The following is a 25,909-nucleotide window of genomic DNA, read 5'->3' as shown; positions in this document are numbered from 1 at the left end:
GTGGTTTCAAATTCTAAATGAGGAGGGGATCAAGCTACCCTTCTCCATCCATATCGATCACTCGTTCGTTCTAAACTTAATTATGGCTCCATCGTCTATGGTGGAGCCTGCAAAAGCAATCTTAACCTTCTTGATCCTGTCCATCACCAAGGTCTAAGACTTTTTCTTGGGTCCTTCAGAACTTCACCTATTGACAGTCTTTACGTTGAGGCCGATGAACCATCTCTTGCACAACGCCGTATTAAATTATCTTTACAATATATCACAAAACTATACTCTAACGAATCTAACCCTGCATATAAGTGTGTCTTCAATCCTCTTTATGAGGATTTGTTTAGCAAAAAGTCTTGTCTTGTTCCACCTCTTGGGCTCAGAATAAAGCCTTTTATTGCTGCTGCTGGTTTTGAGCTGGACAAAAGAGCTCCTTTCCGTCTTCTTTCCTCTCCCCCTTGGCAGTTGGTTATGCCACATGTTGACCTAACATTAACTACATTTAAAAAATCAGAAACGAATGAACTACAGTATAAACAAGAATATAATCAATTGAAACATACATATAACAATTACAAATCCTTATTTACAGATGGGTCCAAGGACGGTGGTGCAGTTGCTTGCGCTACTGTCATTGGATCCAGAACAATATCTTCTAGATTACCAGATAATAGTTCTATTTTTACAGCAGAAGCTAACGCCATATTAACAGCTCTTAAATATATTCAAAGACACCCTAAACGTAAACAGTATATAATATATTCCGACTCTCTTTCTTGCATTCAGGCTATTAAAAATATTTCTTGTAAACATCCACTTTTAATTGAAATTATTGAATTGTACAATACTCTTGCTATTGGCCAATACGACATCGTCTTTTGCTGGTTACCCAGTCAAGTAGGTATTTCTGGGAATGTGATGGCTGATCTTGCTGCCAAGGCAGCACTCAACAAATCTGTGACACCACTTCTTCTTCCATATTCAGATTACAAAGCTTGCATTAGAACGTATACCCGTGATCTGATGCAGAAGAAGTGGGACACTCAAGTAGGTATCAATAAATTACATGAAATAAAACCGTATATTGGCTACACCTACTTGGGTTGTCAGTCCAGATTTGAGGAGGTCATCATGCGACGATGTCGTATTGGCCACACAAGATATACACATAAATATTTGCTTAAAGGTGAGGATCCTCCGTTTTGTATCCCTTGTGATGGAAGAATCACAGTCAAGCATATCCTGCTTGATTGTGTTGAGTATTCCATCACAAGGGATCAGTATTTTAATTCACGAACTCTGAAGGATCTTTTTAATAACACAAGCTCTCATTTAATCATTGCATTTTAAAAAGAATTAGATTTATTGACAGAATTGTAAACAGATAAATATTTTATTATTGTAAGTTTAAATTGGTAACTGTGCTTGTTAGTGGCTGTATGCTCAAAGGGGGTTGAAGTACTGTAAAACTATTGTCCCCCTGAGCGGGTATGTAAGTCCACAGACATCCAAAGTAAATTGAAACTTTCCACGTTTTTAATCGTCTTTTTATTTGCATGGCTAGATGTTCCCAAATTGCTGATGACTGAGGGGATGATGTAAATCCAGCTAGGGTCCATGCAGGTAGCAAAGGTACTGTAAGTCCCCATGGTCCCTAGTATGGTGATCTACTTTCAGTTGTTAGCAATCTATAGCCCATTTTTATCTTGTATTGTCCTCTATAGATAAATTGTTTTAGGTATAGTTTCTAGTTTTATATTTTCATCTGTGATATTCTAGTTGTTTTAGTGTCCTTCGTTGACAGGTTGTATAATAGACATATATTTCATTTCAGTATTAAATGTTCTCGTCACGATATGGCTGAGATATTGCCGATGTGACGTAAAATGTTAATTCACTCACTCACTCACAGAGGTCATCGTGGACTGACCATTCAAATTCATTTAGTAGTTCTGACTTTGTGAGTGACAAGTCGAGAGCAGAATAGGTTCCTGTACCAGGGTGTAAATATGTGTTGGAACCATCATTATAAATACATAAATCATTGTCAGAACAAACGTCCTCCAACAACTTACCTTTAGTGTTCGTAGTTACACTACTCCAGAGTGGACTGTGTCCATTTAAATCTCCCATTATAATACGGGGCTTCGGGAGCTGATGATATAGAGCCTGATGATCGGTTTTGGCAAACGCCGAAGACGGTGAAATATAAAGAGAGCATAGTGTAAACGCTACATGTAAAGTAATTCTCATGGCAACAGCCTGCATATTAGTAATAAGTGGAACAGGGCTTTGAATAACGTTTTGTCTGACTAGAATGGATAATCCTCCAGTGACCCTATCATCCGGAGGTGAAAAACAATGATATGCATTAAATTGACGAAGGTCAAATGTATCTGTTTTAAATATGTCTCTTGGAGACATAACGCTGAAGGTGTAAAATCTTGGACCAATAGCTGTAATTCATGTAAATTAGTCCTCAATGCTCTGCGGTTCCACTGTACAATATTATTGGAATAATCTTTTGGGGGGATTTATTGGGGATCTACCCCGCACTCTTTTGGAGGGCGACAAGCTATGTGCCCTAGAATGGATGTTTTCAGAAACGTCCATGTCTTCAAGAGACCCATATTTATTGAACAACTGAATTTTATTTTGTGACCCTTTAGGAGCTCTGCCACTTTGTTGTTTTGAAGCATCAGGCTTTGGCTTCTGTTTACTTGTCACAGTTTGTTGACTATCAGCTGTCGATTGAGACTTTGAATGCGACTGAGATGATGATGATTTGTGATCAGAAGACGACTTTGAGGTACTAGGAAGTGATTCCTCGGTCTGTGATGATATAGCAGGGTGCAAAATCTGTGGAGAATCGCAATTTACCCAAGCCAAGGTAGTTTGGCAGCCTGTGGATGATGTTGTTATTTTAGAGGTAGACTCCGATGATGTTTTTGCTACTGTAGCATAACTTTCTGGAAGATCAGACCTCTTTACCAGTTTTGTTGCCTCAGAAAAGGAGATATTTTAAGTAAACTTTATTCTGTTTATCTCCATTTGTTCTTTCCAAATAGGACACTATTTCGAAGAAGATGAATGGTCGCCTGACCAGTTGGTGCATTTTTTGAAATCACTGTCACAATCTTCTGTTGTGTGTGTTTTCTCAACACAGTGAGCACACACAACAGACAATGTGCAAGTATCCACGCCATGTCCATATTTCTGGCATTTAAAACACCTGAGCGGGTTGGGTATGTAGGTATCAACTTGTATGTTACAATAGCCTGCCTTCACTGATTTAGGAGCATTTGGACATGAAAAAGTAAACAGATATGTATTTGTTTGGAATGTTTCATTGTTCTTTCGGGTTGAAAAGCACTTGACATACAGCAAACCTTGATCTTTCATTTCTGATACTATGTCAATTTCGGACAAATCAACAAACAATTGATCACGACCTCTGATGATACCTTTGCTAGTGTTTAAGATCTTGTGAGCAGAGACCGTGACCGGAATGCCCACAAAAGATTCAATACTCATCAGATTGGATGCTTGCTGTTTCTTGCTGCACTCAACTAGTAGCGCACCCAAACGTAATCGCCGAATGTTTTAACATCCCCAGCAATACCTTGAATGCCCTTAGATACTGCGAAAGGGTTCAGCTTTAATGGTGTCTTGTCCGGAGCCTCAATAACAAGGAAACATGGCCAATACTCAATCGATAGAGACGGTCTGTAGTCAGTATCAACAGGATCAATTTCAAGTGGACGTTTTGTTTTTTTGTTGGGTACTTCATAAGCCATGGTTGGTGTCATATGGTTCTTCATCCGAGTTCCCCACGCCCCACGGAGTATCACAAGGACAATGCTAAAGCAAGCGGGCCTCCAGCACCAAGGATACCCAGATGATATACTCCAGTAGAAGAATTATAAATAATTAAACTACCAGATTGGCCCATGAGCCATCGCCTTCTGGCATAAGACTCTAGGCAAAGTTCATATTAGAATTCACAATCAAAATCTTACAGATCACAAGTAGTGCCAAAGCCGAAATTGAAAACAATTTGTGCAGTGACACATATTCAGACCAGCTGATCGGTTGAATCGGACCCATTCAACCACCCGTCTAGATGAAGTAAGGGCCGAAGTGGTGTGTTGGGCAAATGAAACGCAGTTAAATCTGCCCTCAGCCGCCAAGATCCCGTCCTCCACCGACAGGGGACGCAACCCACGGCAAACAGGTTGCCCAATTTAGTCGCCTCTCACGACAAGCAGTGGGGTCCTGTGAACACATTCTGTCCCGGGTCCAGACGGCACTTAGAGTTACACAGCACCCACCACAAGGAAGAGGCTCTTCATGGGTGCCATCATGCTGGAACTGTAGACCTGGGCCATGAGCTGCCATGAAAGGAATGAGTTCAAGGGTGAGCACCTGGTCGCGGTAAGCAGCAGCTGTGAGGTTTCCACGGATGATCAGGGGTCAGGAACGATTGTTCCCACAGAAATCACGCCACACCATGTAACTTCCGACCCCGAATCTGTCGACTTCCTGAACACAACATTGGGCAACATACCGTTCACGACGTCGTCTCCAGACGCTATGCCTGCCGTCCGTGAATCTGAGGGTAAAACTGGATTCATCGCTAAAGACGACTTGATTGCAGTCTCTGTGGGTCCACCGGAGGTGACGTTGGGCCCACAGCAGACGTTGACGTTGATGAAATGGCGTCAATATTGGCCCACGAGATTGGCAGCCCGCAACTGATTTCGAATGGTCTGTGAGGGCAGTCGACCTCTAAACGTCTCAACCCTGGTTCGTGTAGGTGGCAGAACTTTGTCACATAGGTGACACAGGACGATTTGGCGGTCTTCTGTTCGTGACGTCAAACGTGGACGACTCGACACTGGGCGATCAGATGTGGTGCCAGTTTGTTGTAGACGACCTCGCAAGGTCCCATTGCTCTTGCGACGTCAATAACTGATCTTCCAGCTTGCAATATGCCAACGTCACGTTCACGTTGCACATTTGACAATCTTTTGTTATGCGTCTGTATTTTCTGTATATTGTGTTATTAATTAAGTAATAATTATATTTCGGTCACAACGTTTAGAGTTTTGAGTAATAATTATGATGGGTCACATTTCTTTAATTGATGGTCAGCATGTTAAAGATTTTGGTAGCAGGCTGATAAATTATCTGCCCTTGGTTTTATATTTGTTACTTCCGGGAAACTGCTAGAGATTTCTTCAATGCTGGCGATGGTCGTATGTGCTCGAACTTTCGGGAAATGACTGAGTATATATATATATAAAGGCAAGTTGCCGTGTTTAGACGGGGACACACATCACTGGAGTAGCATCATAAATCCGTCGATGCTTAAGTCAACATTAACTGCTGTCAGACCGATCGCTGTGTTGCATTCTTCATAACTGTTTATCTCTCGCACTAAGACTTTGGTGAGTTTGCTGTATTATATTTTGTGACCCATTGCCTTAGATTTTGTCTCACTTGTATTATATTTGAAATCAGTATTGTTAAATTGACTTGTGACCTTGTATAACCTGCTCTCTTGCTTAGATCTAATAGTACAATATATGAATGTTTTAGACTTGCATTTGTTCTGTTTTGCTGGTTCACAGGGGGTTTCTTACATCGTTTGCCACGGCAAATTCTCAACCGTAACACGTGGCATTTAAAGTACTGTTAGAACTGTGGGTTAAAAGTGTTTTTTCCAATTCTTGAGACCAGTGCAAACACGTGCAAATTAGGAAAACGTCGATGCGAAGATCACGTGATCGACTGCACGTGCACAACCTGATTTGGCACTAACGTCTTATGGACGACGAATGGATGGGTTTGAGTGAGTTTCGCTAACCTTTTTCTAGAGTCGAAAGATAGGGATCCCACTTTGGATATATAGATGTATCATGAGAGAAAAATATTCATTATTTTAAAAATTACATTTTGTGAAGTTTCTTTTTTGAAACAGTGTAGATTAATAACATACATTCTTCATTATTAGTGTAATACTTCCTCTGTCTTAAACAATACTGGCACAACCTATCTTTTTGCAGTGTAGAGGAGTATCTTCTGACATTAACGGCAACCCATGCTTGCCATAAAAGGCGACTATACTTGTCGTAAGATGTGACTAACAGGATCGGGTGGTCAGGCTAGCTGACTTGGTTGACACATGTCATCTGTTCCCAATGGCACTGATCGAAGTTCATGTTGATCACTGGATTGCCTGGTCCAGACTCGATTATATACAGGCCGCCTACATATAGCTTTAGTATAGCGTAAAACTAAACACAATCATTCACTCGCTCACTATTAACAGCAAGTTAATGAAGTTTCTAAAGTTACTATATTTACATCTAGATAGGACAACCTTAAACTGTAAAGGTAAGGATGACATAATGTACTTTTCAACTTGTAAAAAAGGTTTAAAATGTTTGTATAAGGAAAATAATCTAACAAATCATCAGACGTACTTACATGTCATTCCAGCTAAACGCACCCGTGGCGAGCCACCTCCTCGTGGTGGGTGCGGGGTAATGCCAAAAGCTCGCAGACACCACCATGGTGGACAAGGGGGATATTTGGTCCACCAACCCGTTAGCCGTGGGTTGTGGCCCTGTGTCGGTGGAGGAAGGGATCCTGGTGGTTGAGGGTAACAGGGGCCTGTGACCGTGTTCTTGTTGCTCAACACACCACATTGGCCCTGACTTCACCTACATGGGAGATTGAATGGGCCCAATTCAATCAATCGGCTGGTTATGCCATGCCCTGTGAATAGAAATTGCTTACATTTTGCACTTACATTTTCAGGTATTGGTCATTTTAAAATCTAGTATACAAATTATTGATACATTTACTTACCTAGAGTCCTATGCCAGCAGCTCCTTGTTGACACTCCATGGCAGGTGGGGGGCAGGGTTGTTGAATTACACTAATACACCATGGCTAAAAACGCTCATTCTGGTTCATCTAAAACTAGCAAACGTCGTCATATGTCTTCTTCATCCGATGAAGAGATATCATTTGTGAAAAATGATTCCTGGCCAAGGTTTTTGGTCATTGAAAGTTCCGATGGCCATCCTTTAAATATCAATCCTTTTGCCTTCTCCAATGGCATCCAAGGTATCTGTGGAGAGGTAAAACAACGTCACACGTTTACGAAATGGTTCTCTTTTGATTGAATGTTTACGTAGGCAACAATCTGTCAATCTGCTGGAAGTAAAGCAGTTTGTAAACAGACAGGTTGTTGTTTCTGTTCACAAAACTTTCAACAGCTGTAGAGGTATTGTTAGAGACAGGGCATGTTGTTTGTACGATATGACAGAAGATGAGATTGTGGCAGAACTGAAAGATCAGGGAGTTGCTTCTGTTAAACGTTTCAGCAGAAAACAAGAATCAACTTTAGTCAAAACAAATACCTATCTTTTCACGCTTGGTCTGACAACTCTTCCAAACTTCATAAAGGCTGGGTATTGTAATATTGGAGTGGAGGTATATGTACCAAATCCACTCCGGTGTTACAAGTGTCAAAAGTTTGGACGTGGTGCAAGATCTTGCACAGGTAAATCAGTATGCTCACGCTGTAGTGGAAACCATGAAGGCACTGAATGTACTAATGAGATAAAGTGTGCCAATTGCAGTGGTGAGCATATGGCATCATCGAAAACATGTCCAAAATCTGAGTATGAAAACAAAATCATAAAACTGAAGTGCAATAATAATAGCTCATACTTCGAAGCAAAGAAACTGATTCAGGCTCAGTCAAAACCAGCAACAGTGCCTACCTATTCTGCTACAGTGGCTTCTCCTGTACACTTTTCTGTCAAAAAAGCTACCCTCGTTTCAACATCTTGTCAGACTGAAATATCTTGGATAAAGGATCCTCAAATAACCTTAGATGACGCGACTCACTCATCACTAGATTGTCAGCGATCATCAGCTTCAGATCAACCAGCCAGGACAAATATCTGTTCAAAATCTGTTCGCTTGACATGGAGATAACTCCGTCACAAACAGGGTGTAGGGGTCGAGTTGAAGCGCCCTAAGCAGTTTTTGTGAAACTACTACAATGGAATTGCAGAGGCCTCAGGAACAATTTTACTGAATTACAGTTATTATCACAAGATTTTACACCATCAGCTTTTATTCTACAGGAGACGTACTTGAAAAGTACAGATCGATTTGAATTGCGTCGGTAAATTCTTTTCATGCATTCTCCCCTCCCGATGAAAAAGCCACGGGCGGTGCTTCTATACTCGTGAGGCAAGGTGTTATTCATAGTCCAGTTCCTCTTAAAACCAATCTTGAGGCTGTTGCCGTCCGTCTTACTCTTCAGATAACCTTTACGCTTTGCTCTTTGTATATTTCCCCTTCTCCAGATCTTCAGCAGTCCGATCTTCTGAATCTATTTGACCAACTTCCCAAAACCTTTATAATTATGGGTGATCTGAACGGACATAATCCTTTGTGGGGAAGTACTAATATTAATAATAAAGGCAAAATCCTTGAAGACTTCATTTCTAACAATAAGCTATGCCTATTTAATGATGATGGATCAGCCACATATTTACATCCTGGAACTGGAACGTATTCTGAACTTGACTTATCACTCTCAGATCCAAATATTTATAACGAGTTTGAATGGTCGGTCCATGATGACCTTTGTGGTAGTGACCATTTTCCGACAAGTCTCTCCGCTTTAAATCCGACTGATGACCTACTTGCAAGAAGGTGGAACTTTAATCAGGCCAACTACCCTTTATTTCGAACACTTTGCAGAGAAAAATTGAAATCTGACATTTTTTTAAAATGTACCTGATCCAGTATTCAGTTGTTCTCGGATACACTGAATGATATCGCTGATGAAACTGTTCCCAAGTCCTCTGCTAAACCTCATTACCGTAAACCATGGTTTCCTGATGATTGTAAACAGGAAAGGAAGAGCAGGAAAAAGGCAGAGAAGTACTTTCGCCGACATCCTACAGTTCACAATTTAAATAATGTAAAAATAAATAATGCCAAGGCTTGGCGTACTTTTAAACAAAGTAAACGTCAGTCTTAGAAGACCTTTGTGTAAAAAATTAATTCACATACACCAATGACGAAGGTGTGGAACATGATACAGAGAATCAAGGGCAAAGGTAGAAATTCTAGCGTTCATCATCTTAAAGATTGACATGATATGTTAACAGATAAAATTGACATTGCCAACAAGTTGGGTGAAACATTACCTAGTCATTCTTCTTCATCAAACTATCTTCTGAAGTTTCAGAGATATAAAACTCATCAAGAAAAGTTGAAACTCAACTTTCATTCTGAAAATGGTGAAGACTATAATAAAGTATTTTCACTGCACGAGCTGAATACTGCCTTGGCACAAGGTCAACTGGAGCAGATAATATCCACTACCAGCTCCTGAAACATTTACCCAGTGCCTGTCTTGAGACTCTTTTGAACATTTTTTATCATATTTGGACTACAGGACACTCTCCTCCTTCGTGGCGTCATGCCATTGTTGTACCAATACCTAAGCCTGGCCGAGATAATACAGATCCATCTAAACTATAGACCAATTTCTTTAACAAGCTGCGTTTGTAAAACCATGGAACGCACGGTCAATAATAGATTAGTGTGGTTTCTAGAATCCAGTCATCTTATTTCTAACATTCAGTGTGGTTTTCGGAAAAATAGAAGCACTATTGATCATTTGGTTCGCCTAGAATCATTCGTTAAAAATTCCATTGTAAATAACAAGCATGCTGTGTCAATCTTTTTCGATGCTGGAAAAGGCCTATGATACACCATGGAAACATGGTATTTTGAGAGATTTACATGACTTTGGTTTGAGAGGCCGTTTGCCTAATTTTATATCCCAGTTCTTAGCAGGCAGACAATTTCAAGTTCGCGTTGGATCAACCCTGTCTGACCATTATAAACAGGATCAGGGAGTTCCACAAGGTAGTATTTTGTCTGTTACCTTTTTTAGTCTAAAAATCAATAGTCTCTCGAAAATATTAAATGACTCAATAGATGGGTCATTGTTTGTGGATGATTTTAACGTTTCATGTTGTGGTAAATTACAGATGTGTTTAAATAAAATTCATAACTGGTCACTTGAGAATGGCTTTAAATTTTCACACATAAAGACCAATTGTATACATTTCTGTCGGAAATGTAAGTCTCATAAAGATTCCGAACTGTTCTTGGATGGCTCTCCAATTAACGTTGTAAAGGAAGCCAAGTTTCTGGGATTGATTTTCGACAAACATTTGACTTTTTTACCACATATTAAGTATCTGAAGACTAAATGCCTGAAAGCTTTAGATCTATTAAAAATTGTGTCCAATTCAAAGTGGGGAGGGGATCAAACTACACTCCTTCATTTATACAGATCTCTCATCCGATCAAAACTTGATTATGGATCCACAGTATATGGTGGGGCCTGCAAAAGCAGCCTAAAACTATTAGATTCGATTCATCACCAAGGTCGGAGACTTTGTCTTGGATCTTTCAGAACATCTCCCATTGACAGTATCTACGTAGAGGCCGATGAGCCATCTTTAAAACTTCGCCGTATCAAATTATCTTTACAATATATCACAAAGTTATATTCTAATGAATCCAGTCCTGCTCATAACTGCGTTTTAATCCTCTTCATGAGGACTTGTTCCACCTCTTGGGATAAGAATCAAACCATTCATTTCTGCAGCTGGGATTGAGCTGGAGAATATTTCTCCTTCACGACTTTTTTCCTCTTGTCCTTGGCAATTGGTGAGGCCACATGTTGACCTAACACGTACAGAGTTTAAAAAATCAGAAACTAATGAATTGCAATATAAACAAGAATTTATTCAATTAAAACATAAATATAATACATACAAATTCTTATTTACAGATGGGTCCAAGGATGGTGGCTTGTGCCACTGTCATTGGATCCAGAACAATCTCTTCTAGAATACCTGATTATAGCTCTATTTTTACAGCAGAAGCAAACCCAATACTAACGGCTCTAAATATATTCGACATAAGACATCCTGCACATAAACAGTATATAATCTTTTCTGATTCTCTTTCTTGTCTTCAGGCTATTAAAAATCTATCTTGTAAACATCCACTTTTAATACAAATTATTGAGTTATATAATGATCTTTCTACTGGCCAATATGACATCGTCTGTTGTTGGCTACCCAGCCACGTGGGCATTTCTGGGAACACAATGGCCGATTTTGCTGCTAAGGCAGCACTCAATAAATCTGTGACACCACTCCTTATTGCATACTCAGATTACAAAGCAACCATTAGAACTTACGTCCGTGATCCGATGCAACAGAAGTGGGACACCCAGGTAGGTATCAATAAATTACATGAATTAAAACCGTATATTGGTTATACCTACTTGGGCTGTCAGTCCAGATTTGAGGAGGTCGTTATGCGACGATGTACGCGGTGTACACATGAATATTTACCTAAAGGTGAGGATCCTCCGTTTTGTATCCCTTGTGATGAAGCAATCACGGTCAAGCATATCTTGCTTGACTGTATTGATTTTACCGTCACAGGCACCCGTGGCGAGCCACCTCCTCGTGGTGGGTGCTGGGTAACGCTAAGAGCTCGCCGACACCCCCGTTGTGGACCCGGGGGGGATATTTGGTCCACCAACCCGTTTGCCGTGGGTTGCGGCCCTGTGTCGGTGGAGGAGGGGATCCTGGTGGTTGAGGGCAATGGGAGCAGGACCAGTGTTCCTATTGCTCAACACACCACTTCGGCCCTGACTTCACCTAGACGGGTGGTTGAATGGGCCCGGTTCAACCAATCGGCTGGTCATGCCAAGCCCTGTACATGGATTTTATGTCATTGCACAGAATTTGATTTGGAATTGTTTACATTTTAGTCTTGGCTCCCTTTGTTCATAGAATATTATTGGACTTGATTTTTGATTACATGAACTTTGCCTAGAGTCTCATGCCCAGAAGGCGGTGGCTCATGGGCCAATCTGGTGGAACTGTTAATATGTTTCATGTTTCTGCTGGAGTATATCATCCGAGTATCCTTGGTGCTGTAAGCTGGAGGCCCGCTTGCTTTAGCATTGTCCTTGTGATACTCCGTGGTGGGCGGGGAGCTCGGATGACGAACCAATATACCAATAATCATGGATTACCAAACCCCTAACAAAAAAAACAAAACGTCAACTGGAAAATGATGATCAACATCGACCCTCTATACAAATTGATCACTGGCCACGTTTTTCGATTATTGAGACCCTTGACAAGACTCCTTTAAAATTAAATCCCTTTGCAATTTCAAAAGGTATCTCTGGCATTGCAGGTGAGGTAAAAGATATCAAACGATTGCGATCAGGTTCACTGCTGATTGAATGTAGCAGAAAACAACAAGCTACCAACCTATTATCAACTGATATGTTTGTCGGAGTCCCGGTAGTAGTTTCTGCCCACAGAACACTGAATACAAGCAAAGGCATAGTTCGAGACCGTGAGCGTCTTCTAGCAGACATGACTGAGCTCGACATAATGTCCGAGATGAAAGATCAAGGAGTATCTTTCGTCAAACGTTTCACAACACGGTGAAATAATGAGACTGTCCAAACCAACACATATCTGTTTTCATTTTCAGCTCCAACACCTCCAAAGTCAATCAAAGCAGGTTACTGCAATCTCAATGTTGACTTATATATTCCAAATCCTCTGCGCTGCTTTAAGTATCAAAAGTACGGACATGGTGTTAATACTTGCACATTGTCTGTTACATGTGCTCACTGTGCTGAGAATGCACATGTAACCGAAGATTGTGACAGTATTCACAAAAAATGTGCAAACTGTTCAGGAAACCATACATCCTTCTCGAAAGAATGTCCCATTTGGAAAAGGCAAATGGAAATTAACAAAATCAAATTTTCCAGGAACGTCAGTTTTGCTGAAGCAAGAAAGATTGTACAATCTACTGAGCACACTGAAACTTATGCCTCTGTCACAAAAACATCTGAAACCTTATCAAAGGGAACAACTACGCCAGTACTAACTTCGTCAAGCTCATGTCAGACTGACCTGACATGGGTACATTCAGATATTCCTTATATATCTCTCCTGATCTTCCACAGTCTATCTCAGAACAGTCTACTCAGACAGACACAGCTCAGTCTACACAAAAGACCATATCTCCTTCATCAAAGTCTTCTTCAGATCACAAATCATCATCATCACCATCTCAGTCACACTCAAAGTCTCAATCGACAGCTGATAGTCAGCCACCCGTTAAAAGTAAACCGAAGCCTAAGCCTGATGCTTCAAAACAACAAAGTGGCAGAGCTCCTAAAGGGTCACAGAACAAAATTCAATTGTTCAATAAATATGGGTCTCTTGAAGATATGGACGTTTCTGAAAACGTCCATTCTAGGGCACATAGCTTGTCGCCCTCCAAAAGAGTGCGGGGTAGATCCCCAATAAATCCCCCCAAAAGATAGTTTATTCCACTAATATTGTACAGTGGAACTGCAGAGGACTGAGGACTAATTTACATGAATTACAGCTATTGGTCCAAGATTTTACACCTTCAGCGATATGTCTCCAAGAGACATATTTAAAACAAACAGATACATTTGACCTTCGTCAATTTAATGCATATCATTCTTTTTCACCTCCGGGTGATAGGGCCACTGGAGGATCATCCATTCTAGTCAGACAAAACGTTATTCAAAGCCCTGTTCCACTTATTACTAATATGCAGGCTGTTGCAGTGAGAATTACTTTACATGTAGCGTTTACGCTATGCTCTCTTTATATTTCGCCGTCTTCGACGTTCACTAAAACTGATCTTCAAGCTCTATATGACCAACTCCCGAAGCCCTGTATTATAATGGGAGATTTAAATGGGCACAACCCACTCTGGGGTAGTGTAACTACAAACACTAAAGGTAAATTGTTGGAGGACTTTTGTTCTGATAATGATTTATGTATTTATAATGATGGTTCCAACACATATTTACACCCTGGGACAGGAACCTATTCTGCTCTTGACTTGTCATTGACAAATTCAGAACTACTAAATGAATTTGAATGGTCAGTCCACGATGACCTCTGTGGAAGTGACCATTTTCCTACTGTATTAAAATCTGTAACTCCATCCGATGTTCCTCCATCATCAAGACGAAATTTTAAAAAGGCTAACTGGGCTTTATATGAAACACTGTGTGCTGAAAAACTTAAACCTGAACGTTTTATTGACGTTCCTGATGCTATTAAATGCTTTTCTGAAGAACTTAACTCCATTGCTGATGAGTGTATACCAAAGTCCTCTCCAGTTCCACACATAAGAGAACCATGGTTCAACGATGAGTGCAAACAACCTAGGAAGGCAAGGAAAAAAGCAGAACATTATTTCCGTCGCCATCCTATGGTGCATAATTTCAATAAATTTAAGATTTTAAATGCTAAAGCACGGCGTACTTTTAAACAGAATAAACGCCAATCTTGGCAAAATTATGTATCCAAAATAAATTCTCGGACACCCATGTCCAAGGTATGGAACATGGTCCAGAAAAGCAAAGGTAAAGGTACTAAATCTACTGTCCATCATCTTAAACATGGAGATCAATTGCTTACTGATAAATCAGATATTGCTAATAAACTAGGTGAAACCCTTGCTAAACACTCTTCCTCTTCTAATTATTTACCTAAATTCCAGCAATATCAAAAACAACAAGAAAAGAAAACTATTAATTTCAACTCAGATAATGGGGAAGATTATAATGAAATGTTTTCTATTCATGAACTCCATAATGCTCTTGATCAAGCCCATGACACTGCTACTGGAGCTGATAACATACATTATCAACTCCTGAAGCACTTACCAGAATCCTGTTTAGAGACGCTCTTATATATATTTGATGATATTTGGACTTCCGGGAAATTTCCTTCTTCATGGCGTGATGCTATAGTAGTACCAATACCTAAACCTGGACGTGATCATACAGATCCGTCCAATTATCGTCCGATTTCATTAACAAGCTGTGTTTGCAAGACCATGGAACGCATGATAAATAATCGACTTGTTTGGTATTTGGAAACTAATAACCTTATCACAGATATCCAATGTGGTTTCCGGAAAAACAGAAGTACTGTCGATCACTTAGTGCGTTTAGAATCATTTGTAAAAAACGCACTAATTAACAAACAACATGTTGTGTCTATCTTTTTTGATCTTGAAAAAGTATATGACACTACTTGGAAATATTGCATTTTACGAGATTTAAATGACTTCGGGTTGCAAAGTCGTTTGCCTCAATTTATTGCCAAGTTTTTAAATAACAGACAGTTTCAAGTTCGAGTGGGTTCTACCCTGTCTGATCATTACAATCAGGACCAGGGTGTTCCAGAAGGCAGTATTTTGTCAGTCACTCTTTTTAGCATCAAGATCAACAGTTTATCAAAAGTTTTAAACGATTCAATTGATGGATCGTTATTTGTGGATGATTTTAATATTTCATGTCGTGGTAAAAATATGGATACTATTGAACGGCAATTGCAGTTGTGTTTAAACAAGATTAATAAATGGTGTCTTGAAAACGGCTTTAAATTTTCTAAATCGAAAACTAACTGCATACATTTTTGTCGTAAATACAAACCACATAAAGACCCTGAACTGTCTCTAGATGGGACACCCCTTAAAGTTGTGAAGGAAGCCAAATTCTTGAGTCTAATCTTTGATTCACATTTAACGTTTTTACCACATATTAAATCACTTAAAACTAAATGCCTGAAAGCTATTGACTTGTTGAAAGTGGTTTCAAATTCAAAATGGGGAGGGGATCAAGCTACCCTTCTCCATCTATATCGATCACTCGTTCGTTCTAAACTTGATTATGGCTCCATTGTCTATGGTGGAGCCTGCAAAAGCAATCTTAAACTTCTTGATGCTGTCCATCATCAAGGTCTAAGGCTTTGTCTTGGCTCCTTCAGAACTTCACCTATTGACAGTCTTTACGTTGAGGCCGATGAACCATCTCTTGCACAACGCCGTATCAAATTATCTTTACAATATATCACAAAACTATACTCTAACGAATCTAACCCTGCATATAACTGTGTCTTCAATCCCCTTTATGAGGATTTGTATAGCAAAAAGTCTTCTCTTGTTCCACCTCTTGGATTAAGAATAAAGCCGTTGATTGCTGCTGCTGGTATTGAGCTGAACAATATAGCTCCTTTCCGTCTTCTTTCATCTCCCCCTTGGCAGTTGGTTAGGCCACAGGTTGACCTAACATTAACTACATTTAAAAAATCAGAAACTAATGAACTACAGTATAAACAAGACTATAATCAGTTGAAACATACATATAACAATTACAAATCATTATTTACAGATGGGTCCAAGGACGGTGGTGCAGTTGCTTGTGCTACTGTCATTGGATCCAGAACAATATCTTCTAGATTACCAGATAATAGTTCTATTTTTACAGCTGAAGCTAATGCCATATTAACAGCCCTTAAATATATTCAAAGACACCCTAAACGTAAACAGTATATAATATATTCCGACTCTCTTTCTTGCCTTCAGGCTATTAAAAATATTTCTTGTAAACATCCACTTTTAATTATTAATAAAACCGTATATTGGTTACACCTACTTGGGTTGTCAGTCCAGATTTGAGGAGGTCATCATGCGACGATGTCGTATTGGCCACACAAGATATACACATAAATATTTGCTTAAAGGTGAGGATCCTCCGTTTTGTATCCCTTGTGATGGAAGAATCACAGTCAAGCATATCCTGCTTGACTGTGTTGAGTATTCCATCACAAGGGATCAGTATTTTAATTCACGAACTCTGAAGGATCTTTTTAATAACACAGGCTGTCATTTAATCATTGCATTTTTAAAAGAATTAGATTTATTGACAGAATTGTAAATAGATAAATATTTTATTATTGGAAGTTTAAATTGGTAACTGTGCTTGTTAGTGGCTGTATCCTCAAAGGGGGTTGAAGTACTGTAAAACTATTGTCCCCCTGAGAGGGTACGTAAGTCCACAAACATTCAAAGTAAATTCAAACTTTCACGTTTTTAATCGTAGCATAAGTGTGTTTTTATTTGCATGGCTAGATTTCCCAAATTGCTGACGGCTGAGGGGATGATGTAAATCCAGCTAGGGTCCATGCAGGTAGGAAAGGTACAGTAAGTCCCCATGGACCCTAGTATGGTGATCTACACTCAGTTGTTAGCAATCGAGAGCCCATTTTTATCTTGTATTGTCCTCTATAGATAAATTGTTTTAGGTATAGTTACTAGTTTTATATTCTCATCTGTGATATTCTAGTTGTTTTACTGTCCCTCGTTGACAGGTTTTATATAATAGATAATTATATATATTTCATTTTAGTATTAAATGTTCTCGTCACAATATGGCTGAGATATTGCCGATGTGACGTTAAACTTTAACTCACTCACTCACTCATTTACCGTCACAAGGGAGAAATATTTTACTGTCAAAACAATGAAGGATCTTTTTAAAGTTAATTATCATTTAATCATTGAATGTTTAAAGGAAATAGAATTATTAGATAAATTTTGAATAATATGTTTTGTAAATAGAACATGGTAGTGTGAATTGTCAACTGCGATTGTTAGTGGCCGTACCCTCAGAGGGTGCGTAAGTCTCCAAACTTTCAAAGTGAAATTTAAACTTACCAGTATTTTAAACGTAGTATTTTTGTCATTATAAATTTCGGCTACATTTTCCTACAATTGCCAGCAGCTGAGGGGATGGTGTAAATCCAGCTAGGGGTCATGCAGGTAGCTAAAGTAATGTAAGTCCCCTTGGTTCCTAGTATGGTGATGTACCTTCAGTTGTTACTGATCTATAGCCTACTTTTATATCATGTATTGTCCAAATTGTGCTGTAGTTTTAACTTCATGTGCTTGTTTTTGACTCGAATTGTGATACTATAAAGGCCGGGCGGGACAACTTAGGAATGGCCAGCGAGTCCTAACTTGACACACAGAAGGGAGCAAGCTACAAAGACATATTTTATATCACTGGAAAGATCTCGAGGAGATGAACACGAAAAGTTCATGTGCCAGTGTGTTCACGTGTAAATAAGCTCACAAATTGGCTCTGAAAATGCAGTTATGCAGTCTATCTTAAATTATATAACGATGGTGTTTAATCTTATTCAACTAAAATAATTCTGGTAGCAAAACAAAAATATCAGATCAGTTGATCACGCTAAGTGTTTATTACTTGGAATAAACATGAAACTACCACTCACGCAGCGGTATCAGTACTAATACTCTCTAATTTTGTTAAATTAAGATAATTCTGGTAGTGAAATAAAACATTTCTGCCAGAAATTTTTGCAGGAAAAAAAATTCTGCCAGAGTTAGGACTCGCTGGCCATTCCTAAGATGTCCCGCCCGGCCTTTCTTGTTATTTTACCGTACTTTGATGACGGGTTTTGTAATGTCTACATGTTTATTCTCGTCACGATATGGCTGAAATATTGCCGATGTGACGTTAAATTATAACTCACTCACTCACTCACTCATTCCGGCTGAAGGTTATCAGCTAATCACTGACTGAAGGTACAAATAAACAAGTCAACGTCAACCACTTCCCACGATACCCATACAAACCCAGGTCTATTCCTTTGTATTTGAAAGGAGTATTCTTAACATGACTCAACCTCTCTCATCTAATGATACAAGCACCCTGTAACATTGATAAGGTAGACGAGATTGATTCGCATCCAGTAGTTTTCACCAATATTTGACAGCTCTAAAATAACTACAGAGGCATCCTGTCACACTCACCCAGTGCCATTACATTACATGTATTCTTGATACCTTTAATGTCCTTTTACACATCTTACTCTGAAAACTTTCAATAGCTTTCCAAAAAGGAAGGACTCCACATTTCCGCACAATAACAGACGACTGGTTTCACAATGGCATGAAATACTTCAATTTAATGATTACATGATAAAGTGTCAAACCTGTTTTGAAACATATTAATAGCCATCTTCGCCCTGGTTCCCACTGCTGCTGAATACATTTGAGCTTGGAACCAATTTAACATAGGTGAAAGCACAATACCGATAACTAAGAATAGACACAACTTCAATATTATTACCATAAAAATTCCATCTTTCATAGATACAAAATGAACCACAATTTCGGAACACCATTTCTCAAGTTTTCCTCAAGTTTCCTTTCATACCAGTTACTTCACAGAATACATCTAAAGCACTAATTTTCTTGTAGTTGTAATCAGCAGTAAAAGAGACATCTTTAGGAAACACACTGACCTCTAACACATGAAAACAAACTTGTATACATGTTCACATGTACACATGTGCACATGTACACAGAACTTAGTACAGTGTTCCCAGAAATTATTGAGAAAATCTTTGTTTTTTTCTAATGATGCTAAGATTGGAAAAAGGGCTTTCACTGTGCACTAAACATACTAAATAAGGGAGACAACTCTTAAAGGCTTAGAAGGCAGCTCATTACGTCAAGAGTTATCTCCCTTGTCTGAGCAGACGGCTTCCTGTGTTCACATGGCAAAATTTACAGCAAGAGAGAAAAGAAAGCTCATTCTAGATGATTTTGGAAGGGGTGAGGCTGATGCTAAAGTGTTAGCTTGTAGACATGGTATTCCTCTGTCTACAGTATACAGAACTTTGAAGAATATTCAAACAGGAACCGGGATAGAGCACAAAGCAGGGGCAGGTCGGCCTAGGAAATTCAGGGTTGTGGATCGCCGAAGACTTCGGCAGATTGTGAGTAGGGGCAAATTGAAAAGTGTTGAGAACATCAGAAATGAAATGATTATCAGAGGAAGTCCTCAGGTATGCAATGAAACAGTTAGGCAGGAATTACAGAGACTTAATTGGGTGAAAAAACGTGGAATTCCCTCGCCGTTGATGAAAGATGCACAAAAGGAAAAAACGTTTAAACTGGTGTCGGGCTCATGAAAATCAAGATTGGGATAATGTTTTCTTTTCGGATGAAAGTTCTGTTTGGCTTTTCCCTAATTTGTGTGAAAATTTGGACCAAAGATACTGTCAAACCTATCTACCAGCGACCAAAACATAGCCCGAAGTTTCACATGTGGGGGGGACATATCGGCTCGCGGAGTGACGCCATTGTGTGTTTTCACGGGAAACCTGACAAAAGAAAGATACGTTGACATTCTAAATGGTCACCTTCTTCCGACAGCACAAACATTGTATGAAGATGATTGGATTTTCCAGCATGATAATGACCCAAAACACACTGCGCGCTACACAAAACAGTGGTTGTCGGGCGACCTAAACCCAATTGAGAATGTGTGGGGAGTCATGAAGGACAGAATAAACCAAAAGGGACTGAGAAATATTGAAGATATGAAGGCCGAGGTGGTCCAGTATTGGGATACCCTGTCACACGATTACCTACAAACTTTGATGGGTAGTGTGCCTAGGCGTATTCAGGCAGGCATTGCTGAGCGAGGAGGTCTAACAAAGTACTAAAACAAGACTGAGACTGTAAAAGGATGATGTTTTAACATGTTTATGTAAGTAAAACGCCAGAAGTTAATAAACGTAATGAGTTACATGACGCAACATGATTCTCAATAATTTCTGGGAATACTATATGTTACGAAGTTTAGCCGTTATTTTAACATCTTTACAAGCACTTAAAAATGTACTAGGCACATAAAGAAACTGTGTATACAAAAAAATTAAATCTAAATTTATCAAACCTGTGTAGTCACACAAGTATTTAAACTCAGAGATTAGTGAGATGTATCGAACATGCACGTGCCACGTTCAGTGACGTCAGTGGTTTCGTCCTGGAGACGATTGTTGCACGTGGATTCCGGGAAAGAGAAACAGAACAAGTGAATGCCACAAAATACTGTCACTATGGGAAACTACACCCTCCCTCCCCGCACCTTCTCCCTTGCGACCGTTCAAAACATTAAACGGCCATTGAAACGCATTGCATGCCAAAGCTAACGACTGCACAACGTCATGAGGCCATTTGGATGGTCCGTGAATGCCTCAGCGACAAGTCGCTGCACATTTCCACTGCCAGCCTGCCAGCGGAACACCATTTCTGCAATGGCGAGACTCTACCAGGCGATCGGGGACGTTTTGGACGTCCACGTGTAACAACGGCAAGACAAGGCAGATGGATAAGGGTGACCTATCTTCGCCACAGATTTCAGACTGCAGGGATGACTGCCTGGACCATCCCTGGACTACGCCGTATTCACAGTTCGGCAACGTTTACGTCATCACCGGACCAGAACACAAGACTTCCTTGCACGTTTGATTGGATCTGTGCGTCGTCGATGCACTGTTTTCTCAATGCCGATGTTATTGAGCATTTGACGTGGAGGGGGCGTTTGACCCCTTTCCCGCTTGTGGACTCGTGACGTCATTGTGATTGACTTTTCAACTGAAATTCTAAAGGTAAACATGTCATCGATAATTAAATATTGTGATCTAAATTGACATGTGATTAATCAAGAATACAATTAGATTGACAATAATCTCTAAATCGTGCACAGTGAATGGATATAAACACTTTCCATATACAGTCGGTGAAAGAAATAACTATGTAGTTGTTAACCTCATGCTTCTTCTCAAACATGAAAAACACACAATTGCCCCACAGGAGTGGACACGACTCAATGTTCATTTTCTTTTTGAAATAAGTAAGAACTGTTGGTACACAACTTCTTGTATGTTTTAAAAACAGCTATACTGTCAAGACCGTGTGATTTGCTATTGCCCAGTTTCTTAACACGAGTGTCAACTCCATCTGTAGTAATAGGTGCATTAGGAATATTATCGGTATCACACTCCTGGTCAGCACAGTGATAATCATGAACAGGTACAGGGAGCGCACTGGATACAGTCAACAGAGAACTGCAGTGTTCTGTCCATTGATTGGTTTGACTGACTGTGTCACACTGCTGCACAGACAGCAACGGAATGTCACTAGTTTCCAGCAAAAAGAGAGGATGTAATCCTTCACAGCCAATTGCGGCACTGTCATGTTTGATCATGATCATGATACACTTTGTGGACCTTGGTGATGAAATGAATGCAAGATTCGAGGCTCGCTTATTATTATTCAACCACCGTCACAGCTTGAAACATTGTGTGGCGTACACCAACCAACCAACATACCAATCAATCAATCAATCAATCAGAATGTGTGAATGAACAGATGAATCAATGGACTCGTGTATGCACGAGTAAATAAAGATCAAACGAAAACAACGAATAAGAATAAAACTTCACCATGATTGCCATTAGTGATCACCAGTGTCAAAGACATTAATAGTTTAGCTTGACACGTCACAAAATAGGTACCTCACCTCGTCACGAAAACGTTTACTACAAAGCCAGATCCAAGGAAGTATGGCCGACTTCGCATACACGAGATTTCCATTGACAACAAATGTTGAAATAAAATACATATAACATTGATTGGGCAAGCAGTTAAAGTTCTTCATCTGTAGTACAGCAAATGGAAGATAAAACCCCAGCGTTAGGCATGACGTAACGAAAACATCGTAAGGGAAATCCGTGTTCGATGTATAGCCTCCCTGTTGTGTCTTAACGTGTACAAATATCACAAATGCGGACGAAATAATTATGGCTCCAGATGGAATGAAAAACGCTAAACACATAAAAAATGTGGAATTTTCATCCAAGGTAAAGAAACAGTGGACTGGGTCAGAGTTTCTCATTCCCATGGCAACTAATGGCCCCAGCGTGACACACGGCCCTATCCAACAAATCATGAGGAAAATGCTTGTAGTGACTCTTCGTAACCACCCACGGTACTGTGAAACCGCCCTCCTAAACGTGAAGTCTGTATTTAGTGCTACTACAGAAAGACTACAGACTGTAGCAGTGCTGTATCCACAGGCTCCAGATAGGTAGCGCGCCAAACAGCTGTAGTTGATTTTCTGGTCAATCAAGATGTCCGTCCACATTGGAAGGAAAAAGCCTCCATCTGTTAGGTCGGCGAAAGCAAGGCTAGCAACTAGGATGTACTTGGACGATCTTCGCAGCTTCTTGGAATTCACGACCAGAAACAGCACCAGCAGGTTTCCCAGGACAATTCCAACAGTAAACACAAAGTTGACCACGATCCGGGTTTCGCGATTCCCGATGGAAGGGATTCTGGGAACGTTGATGTTGTACGTCATCTTGAAGTTTCAACTTAGCAATCCTATAAGAAGAAATCACACATGAATCAGAATAGCGATAGTTAACAGTCAGCATCATGAGTCGGAAGGTGAGTAGTTTTATGCAGCTTTTAGCAAATATTCCAGAAATATCATGGTGGGAAAGACTGGTAATGGGCTTCACACAGTGTACATATGAGGGGAATCGAACCCGGATCATCGGCGTGACGAGCGAAGGCTTTGACACCAAGACTACCCCTCTGCCCTGACAACTCCATGAATAACATGAAAGAGCCTTATAGGTACGTATATATGCATAATACACTGACATCAGGATTGTTAAGCCCGTGAAGATCCTGGTAAGAATTGATCTTCAGTAACCCATAGTTGTCGTAAGATGCGACTGGCGGTAACGGGTGGTGAGGCTCGCTGACCTGGTTGACTGTCATTGAGGAGAACGATTGCCCATAGTGTTGGTCGCTGGACTGTCCATAACTTATAATGGTCCAGACTCGGCTATTTACAAATCTCCGCCATATACATGTAGCTGGAATATTGCTGAGTGTGTCGTGAAACAACAACCAACCATGACTCATAAATGGATATTGGTATGTGGCAGTGCTGTGCATTGTGTATCAAATTCTAAGTGTAAAGCAATGTGCATGATGATATCCATGGCGTGCTACATTTAGAGAGAGTTCTGGAAGGGACTACCGGTAATACATCGCTATGGGCTTCCCCAGTACTCTGACCCAAGGAGCTGGAGCAGCTTCTATTGTCTCTGTCCTAGGTATGAGAAGGGAGCTAACTCTACATTTCACGTTATACGAAGACCAGAAATTGCGTTCAGATCAAAAGATTAAAAGGTTGTTTAATATACGATAGATATTTTGTCACTTTTCCTAAGTTTTTACGAGGGGGGACACTTGCTAGTCGATCACCCAGGCTGTTTGCACGTGTGCCATTGTATTTTCTACCATGACTTGATTTTGATTGGTCAGTCATTAAAATAGACAATATGAATTTCGACTGAAAATGCGTCTGATTTTATGACCGCTTCACGGCATACGTATACAACACTGCCGCACAATTTCCGTGTGACCACCAACATAGCGGATGTGACCACAACAGACGCGATAGATGTCGGATTTTTTTTCAGTCGGCAGTTTTAAGGATGTCGTGAGCATCCTTCTGTTTCTCTTTTGTTTCACCAGAAGGCTGCTTCTAAACTATCTACACTTACAGAGCTGTACATGCCACCCGCATTTGGCTACCCGCCAAATAACCCAAATCCATGCCTGTGGGCACCCGTGGCGAGCCACCTCCTCGTGGTGTGTGCTGGTTAATGCTAAGAGCTCGCCAGCACCTCCGTGTGGATCCGGAGGCATATTTGGTCCACCAACCTGTTTGCCGTGGCTTGCGGCCCTGTGTCGGTGGAGGACGGGAGTCTGGGGGTTGAGGGCACTGGGGGCCTGTGACCGCGTTCCCATTGCTCAACACACCCCTTCGACCCTTACTTCACCTAGACGGGAAGTTGAATGGGCCCGGTTCAACCAATCGGCTGGTCATGCTAAGCCCTGTACATGTAAATTTTGCTGCATAAATATTTAGAAACCAGTTTGTCTTTTGTCAGCTCTCGTGGCTTTGTAATGATATGTCTATTCTGTGATTGAATAACTGAAATTTCGTATCTTGCCTTGAGTCCTATGTGCCAATCTGGTGGAATAATTACTTGTTGATTATTCTGCTTGAGTATATCATCCGGGTATCCTTGGTGCTGCAGGCTGGAAACCCGCCTGCTCTTAGCATTGTCCTTGTGATACTCCGTGGGGGGTGGGGAGCTCGGATGACGAATTCATACTACCTTACCATGGAATACCAAACCCCAAACAAAAAAAACGAAACGCCAACTCGATAATGATGACGATGAACAGCGACCCTCCACATCTATTGACTACTGGCCTCGTTTTCTGATCCTTGAGACTCTTGATAATACTCCTTTAAAGCTGAATCCATTTGCGATATCTAAGGGTATCCATGGAATAGCAGGAGACATTAAAGATGTGAAACGCTTGCGTTCAGGATGTTTATTACTTGAATGTAATAGAAAACAGCAAGCAACTAACCTGTTCTCCATTGAAACATTTGTTGGAGTTCCGGTTAAGGTCTCTGCACACAGAACACTGAAAACCAGTAAAGGTATTGAGACCGTGATCGTCTATTTGCAGATATGACCGAGATTGACATTGCATCGGAAATGAAGGATCAAGGTGTGATGTATGTCAAAAGATTTTCCACTCGAAAAAATAATGAAAGTGTTCCAACTAACACATACCTGTTTTCTTTTTCTGCGCCAAATCCACCCAAATCAGTCAGCGCAGGTTACTACAGCGTTAATGTTGATGCATACATCCCCAATCCTCTGAGATGCCAGAAGTTTGGACATGGTGAGAACACTTGCACATTACATGTGCTCACTGTGCTGAGAATACTCATGTAACAGAAGATTGTGAAAGTAGTTCCAAAAAATGTGCCAACTGCAATGGAAATCATTCAGCATTTTTTAAAGGATTGCCCCATTTGGAAAAAGCAGATGGAGATCAACAGGATAAAATACACTAATAATGTTAGTTTTGCTGAAGCCAAAAAGTTGATACAGTCAAGGGACATTAGTAAGACTTATGCCTCCATCGCCAG

At 40.3% G+C, this 25,909-nt stretch overlaps 1 protein-coding gene across 1 annotated transcript; it reads right to left on the bottom strand.

Annotated features, from left to right (window-relative positions):
• Positions 1-22,360: 22,360 nt before the first annotated feature.
• On the bottom strand, positions 22,361-23,242 carry LOC137255316 (5-hydroxytryptamine receptor 2C-like; the record flags this gene model as incomplete). Its single annotated transcript, XM_067792767.1, has 1 exon — positions 22,361-23,242. A coding segment is annotated over one exon (882 nt), but the record flags the coding sequence as incomplete, so codon positions are not given.
• Positions 23,243-25,909: the final 2,667 nt, after the last annotated feature.

This window comes from Haliotis asinina, chromosome 11 (assembly GCF_037392515.1).
Source record: "Haliotis asinina isolate JCU_RB_2024 chromosome 11, JCU_Hal_asi_v2, whole genome shotgun sequence".
In the NCBI taxonomy this organism is placed as follows: Eukaryota; Metazoa; Mollusca; class Gastropoda; order Lepetellida; family Haliotidae; genus Haliotis; species Haliotis asinina.
This window is presented reverse-complemented; position numbering and strand designations above follow the sequence as displayed.